The 6,785-nt window shown below is 36.3% G+C and overlaps 1 protein-coding gene across 1 annotated transcript; it reads left to right on the plus strand.

Annotated features, from left to right (window-relative positions):
* The first annotated feature begins 647 nt into the window (after positions 1–647).
* LOC117323368 (3-oxo-5-alpha-steroid 4-dehydrogenase 1-like) lies at positions 648–6,671 on the plus strand. Its single transcript, XM_033878545.1, has 5 exons — positions 648–1,051; positions 3,128–3,294; positions 3,768–3,869; positions 4,226–4,376; positions 6,346–6,671. Exons 1-5 carry the CDS (start codon positions 726–728, stop codon positions 6,410–6,412), a joined length of 813 nt encoding a protein of 270 aa, XP_033734436.1. The 5' UTR covers positions 648–725; the 3' UTR covers positions 6,413–6,671.
* Positions 6,672–6,785: the final 114 nt, after the last annotated feature.

Here is a 6,785-nt window from a genome sequence, read left to right on the forward strand (position 1 = left end):
CCCTAACTGTAGTCACGAAACAGTTTTTGTGTAGTTTTCTGGAATTTCCCTGGTAATTTGAATCCCTCGATCGGTCAAACAGGATTAGGTTGTTAATGTTCATAATTTTATAAACTTGAATCATGTCTTCCCTTATTCACTTATACTTGTCCCCTAGAGTGCTGGTAAAGTGAGTTTATTTCTGAATAGGATTTCCCCCCATGTAGGATGGACCCAGGATTTCCGGAATTCGTGCGAAGTCACTGTGTCATAGATCTACGCCGTTAGAGGTCTTGGTCTGTTGTTGATTGTAGTGTTGCTATTGTTATAGGGGAATGGTTTCCGATAAGTTTTGTAAACTTTTGCCAAATCCTATTGATATCATAAATCAAACACCATTAATTTTCCCTGGTAAGGGACTGGGGATTACTCCGTGAAACCCCCTGGACATGTATGAGTTAATGTTTATTTACTTTAGTTTTGAAATACGCTTTTCCTCGTAACTTAGGTGTGTCGCCAGGGTATATTGTTCCACTTGTAAGTAATATATATGTCAGTTGTGATAATATAAATTAATATATATATATAGGTACATTACGTTTATCTCAGAGAAACTCGTGTTTAAGGCGCGATTGTACCATAGTTCATTGCTGCGTGAAATTGACCAATCAGCATTCGCCGTTGTGTATCGAACGACAAATATTTAGCCTACAGGCCATGCTGTGCCGATGTGACAGTTCAACATCATGACCGGCACATTCAGTACGATGTTCACGGGTGGATCAGAGATGGTTGTCACCATGGACAGGACTGTATTTGAGGTGACATCTTACATCTATGTGTTTTGGGCATTATCTGTTTTGATTGCTCTACAATTTGTGAATGCCCCGTACGGACGGTACACGCGCGAGGGATGGGGTTTGCAGATTAATGGAAAGCTGGCATGGTTCCTACAGGAGATCCCCTCTATACTAGTGCCCATGTACTTGTTATTATTTACAGAGTCTCCAACGATATCGTATACGCCTAACAGGATTATGTTATCGTGTTTTCTCATTCATTATTTCCAGCGGTAAGTTATATAATTTGTCGAGTGTTGTTGGAACTCTTTTGCGAAGGAGGTAGATATAGTCTTGTAAATGTAAACAAATGTGACCGGTTGCTCAACACCGATCATCTTAGGTGTTTCCTTTGCTCTTTATTATTCCACAAACATACATACAAATAGGATACATTACATGTTCACACTCGCATTCATATTTATTACCTTAAGACAACTTTCGATTACAATTGCATACATCTATCCATTATATTACACGCACGTACCGGGTAATAACACGCTTGTACTGGCTGTACATCTCTCTATATTGCAGCCATGTAATAAGAACGGCATTGGCATTCAGTCGTGGCAGATCCTTCCCTTACGAGTCGGATTTCTAGAATGACACGGACAGTAAGTATTTACACAGAGGTCAGAATAGTTGCGGTGATATAGGGTGTTTTTTGCTCATGCAAGGGACCAGTCCAAAAGTCAACATCATGGTCGAACATAACAACACATTTACATTCCAAACTGATATTTACACACCCGTATGTACACACATACCTCGGCTACACAAACACCATGTGATCATAAGCTGTCAAAACTGAACAAAAGAATTTATACTTGGTTTGCATTCCTAATATGGTGCGTAACAGTTGCTTCTTAACCCAACATATTTAAACAATGATAATAAAAAATGGGATGGACCCATATGCAACAGTTCAGCTTGCAGCTAGTTTTACATATAGACAAACGTGCTTGATTTCCTGTTTCTAAATATATGTACATTTGTATTCATTGTCCTCCTGCTGTGCTACTGCTAAAGGGTACAAAATACTTCCTAAATTACTTTCTGTACTGGCTCTATGGCTTTATCTGTATTAAATGCTTGTTATGTATTTATCTGTATTATTTGACTTTTATTCATTAATAACTGTGATATTCTTCATGTTTAGAGATTTTTTTATACAACATCTGCTTTTCATGGCCTTTGGGTCGTATGCTTTTCATGCTTTTTTATTGCTTTTGATTTACATGTGTTATCTTGAATACAAGCTCTTCAGAGTTTGTGTTACATTTAAAACATGCTCAACTTTTAGATATAGATTCTGTATCTGTAACGACAATAGTTATACTATCACAATCAATTTAAATGGCTTATGCAGAAGCCTAAGTTTCCTCTGGGTCTCGACACCGGAAATGGATATTTTGACATAGTTGTCTGGTCATACATCATGAAACATTTATCTGTCGGAATGTCCAAGTGTGGTGTCAGGGCCAGAGGAAACTTAGGTTAGTCTAGATATAGTATTATCTACTGTTACTGTTGAAGTGGAAAAGCATTTGACTTTTCGAATATATTAAAAAGTCTTGAATGCTTTTCAGCTACAACAGTAGCTAGTCTGATAATATTGCACCTACATGTTCCTAATTGTGCATCATGCGTTCTCTCCTTGTAAAGGACTTGACTAAATTGTTTTCTGTTGCAATTGTAATCAGGGTAACCCTACTAACCCAGCAGTTACCGGGTAGTCCATAGTGTTCTGACTATCAAACCACAGTTTACTTTTGATCTCTGTCCTGACGGATAGCCTTTCCCTGCTCTCAAGCCATCAGGTTTTACAATGAAGTGTTGGAGAGTCGATAGAAAACTCAGACTACACCATAGTCTGATTGTGCTTTTATAGTGGAACTGGACTGGGACGAGTATTAGTGGCCCTGTAGCTGAAATGGTTAGACAATCTGTTTAGAGTTCAGAGGTCCCGGGTTTGAGTCCCACTCTGGTCATTATTTGTAGTATATCCAGTGGGATATATGACAGGTCTGTTTCAGTCAATGAAGAATGAATAATTTACGGTAACAAAAAGATTTTAGTAAACTAGACTCGGATGTAAAGCCAGTGTCTTAGAGATCATTGTGGACACTAGCTTCACAGATAAACAACAATTTTCAGTTTTATTAATACTTCCAACATCTAAATTTGATATTTAATGATAATAATGTTTTCCTTGTTTCAATTATTCCTTTGAAATCGTATTGACAAACTTCAGCATAATAAATTTGTATTGTGTGATTTATATTTTGACAAATTAATTGTATTTTCAGGTCACTGATATTTCCATTCCTAATAAGGGGAGGTAAGCCGACACCATTGGTACCATTTGTACTTGCCTTTGTTTTCTGTCTTGTGAACGGATACATCCAGGCGGGATATCTGCTCCACCATGCAGACTTTGGGGACAAGTGGACTTCAAACCCTCAGTTTTACTTAGGTATTTCATTATTTACAAAGATTAAGAAATACATTGTATATTTCTATAGGTATTCTATCCAGGAAAGTAAATAAGATCAATTAACAAAATGTCAATTAAGTTAATTAATCTCCTTTTAATGCCATATGCATGATATGAATATTTCATAATGGCTTTGTCTTTGAAAATTAAATTTTACCAATAAAATCTTGTCGCAACAGAAAATAAGGTATTGATTCAATAAAAGAAGTGGATGTCACATTAACAAACCTAGTAATTGTCTTTAAATGGTCATATTATTGTGCCTTCTCATGAATATCACAGGGGTTTGTTATACAAATGAGCAATTATAAGAGTAACCAAATTAACTACTAAAATGATATAAGAATCAAAGAAGATGAGCATGTGACTATAAGCTTTTAAATTCAAATTTACATGATGAAGGGTTATTTGCATATTGTTTCATTATTAACTCTATCCTAATTTTTTTGCAGGAGTAGTCATGTTTTTTGTTGGGATGTTTATAAACATACATTCTGACCACATTTTACGGAATCTCAGAAAACCAGGGGAGAAAGGATACAAAATTCCACAAGGTAAATGTATACAGTGTATAGGTTATAATATACCTACATTCTACTAGCTATTATACCAGGAAAACATATAATGCCTCTTTATAATGTATTCATAAAACTATAAATGACATTATGGTATTCATTCATGTTATCATGTGCATTATGGAAATTCAAAGAATACCATTCACATACACCAAATTTGTAACATGTAAATTTATGTATAAATGGTAATCAAAATAAGAAAAAAATGCCAAAAAATAATATAAAAAAAAAAAAAGAGAGAGTGAGAAACATTTGGATGAACAAACAATTATGGTCCTAGTTTGTGTACATCATTTCCATCCTTTACATACCCTGCATTTCTTCCTTAATTTCAGGGGGAATGTTTGATTATGTGTCTGGTGCTAACTTTTTCGGAGAGATATGTGAATGGTGTGGGTTTGCTGTGGCCTGTGGAACTCTGCCAACATACAGCTTTGCTCTCTTCACTGTCTGTAATATAGGACCTCGTGCGTGTCAACACCACAGGTAAGAAAATGGATAGTCAGAGAATATGTTACAAATTAACAAATACTGAACCTACTGACACTACAGGTGAGAAAACGGATAAATACTGTACCTACTTACACTACAGGTGAGAAAACGGATAAATACTGTACCTACTTACAATACAGGTGAGAAAACGGATAAATACTGTACCTACAAATGTACTTACACTACAGGTGAGAAAACGGATAAATACTGTACCTACTTACACTACAGGTGAGAAAACGGATAAATACTGTACCTACAAATGTACTAACACTACAGGTGAGAAAACGGATAAATACTGTACCTACTTACACTACAGGTGAGAAAACGGATAAATACTGTACCTACTAACACTACAGGTGAGAAAACGGATAAATACTGTACCTACTAACAATACAGGTGAGAAAACGGATAAATACTGTACCTACTTACACTACAGGTGAGAAAACGGATAAATACTGTACCTACTTACACTACAGGTGAGAAAACGGATAAATACTGTACCTACTAACACTACAGGTGAGGAAACGGATAAATTCTGTACCTACTAACACTACAGGTGAGAAAACGGATAAATACTGTACCTACTAACACTATACAGGTGAGAAAACGGATGAATACTGTACCTACTTACACTACAGGTGAAAAAACCCAAAAAAACCTGAACCTATTAAAGGAAATCCATTGTATTCAGATATACAGGTTTGCATAGGTAAGAAAATCTGTTTGATATTTCAAGCAAATTAAAAAACATGATTATTTGAACAGGTCAGAATAGTCTAACTATATGTTTAACAGGAAAAGAGCACCTTGCATTAATAGTAAATATGATATGTACACAGGTAAAGGTTGTGGGGTACGTAGATAAGATGTGTACACACGTAAAGTGAATGATCAACAGGTTGTTCGAGTGTAAGGGTCAATGATCATGGCTGCCTGTCGTGATTTGTAGATTGTGTCAATATTTCACACTGATAACGAGCTTTGATATCACTCCCACCCATCAGCACTGTAAAGCTCCCGTTCTCCATACCCTAGCTATCAAACCAGGTCAACCAGAGACCTTTATATTATTAATATATCTACGATATATAGGTCTCTGGGTTATCCAAAGATCAAAAGTCCTATAGAGACTTTTGAGATATTTGCAATGCTTGCTTATTGTTTCTATGCTAGGGTAAAACATGTCGACAAATCTGCAGCTTGCTAAGTATACTTCTGCATGAAGCTGGCATAAGGGACTGTAAGCCGAGGGTTCATGACAGACACTAGGGTTTTGTAAAGGAAGGTGTTCGATCTGGTTAATATTTCATGTTATTGACCTCTCATGAGGTCAGTATCATATTCGAGACCCTGCTCAGTCGATTGTTAGAGCATCTGCATACATAACCTGAGGCAAAGTTACGAGGTCCGTGGTTAGACACTTCCTATCCGCGACAGTTAGTGTTTCTCAGGAAGCTGATCAGAAACAGACTGGTCTGTGCTGTTGTGGCTGTGTCCTTTGGCAAGACATACCCTAATTACACTGTATGGCATGCGACAGACCTTTTCTATGTTCATTGAGGGAGCCATTGGCTATTACAAGGAGCCCCTCCCTCAAATGACTGTTTATGGGGCATGTTTATGACATCATTGTCAAGACAACAAAAGAATACAACACTGGAAGATAAGGATATATTTTCTGAAATCCTGAACCAAACATCCACCCTTAATTGCCTGGGTCACATAGTGAAAGAACTAGTCTTCAGCTGCATTAAATAAAATGGTTATTTATTAACCCTCAAATGATGTTATTTACTTCCCTTTGTGACAGTCAATATCAATGTCTTGCGTATTGAATCTTTGGGTTAATAAATATTTTTATTCATCTCTGCTAAAGTCAGTAATTGTATACAGTAACGCATATTTTATGTGATAACACACTAGCGATAAAAGCAAAATTGAAAGGATTTGTTTGATTTTGTAGATACTACTTGGAGAAGTTTGAAGACTACCCAAAGGAAAGGAAGGCCGTGATTCCATTTGTGATCTGATCAACTATAAGAATTCCATTTGTATTTCTGGTCTGCAGGACATCTCCGAGTCGGAATCTGTTGTTCCATTTGTAAATAGTAAGCAGGACAATCAGTTAACTTGAGACAAGACAGTGTTAAATAGGTGCCAAAATTAGATTACTGAGGTATTAAGTTTTATATTCCTGCTGGAACTTGTTTCTTATACTTTACATTTGATCTTTTACTTGATGTGATTTTACTTTTCTGCTAGATATTAAAAGAGTTATATCTACTATAAGCCGTCTTGTTATTGGTGTATATATAGCCCATCTGATGATGGTGAGTTGTGTAAATCGCCCATCGTCTGTGGTCCATCCTTAACAATACTTGTTATTGCTATTTCGTATTTTGT

The sequence above is a fragment of the Pecten maximus genome, chromosome 3 (assembly GCF_902652985.1).
Source record: "Pecten maximus chromosome 3, xPecMax1.1, whole genome shotgun sequence".
Lineage (NCBI taxonomy): Eukaryota > Metazoa > Mollusca > Bivalvia > Pectinida > Pectinidae > Pecten > Pecten maximus.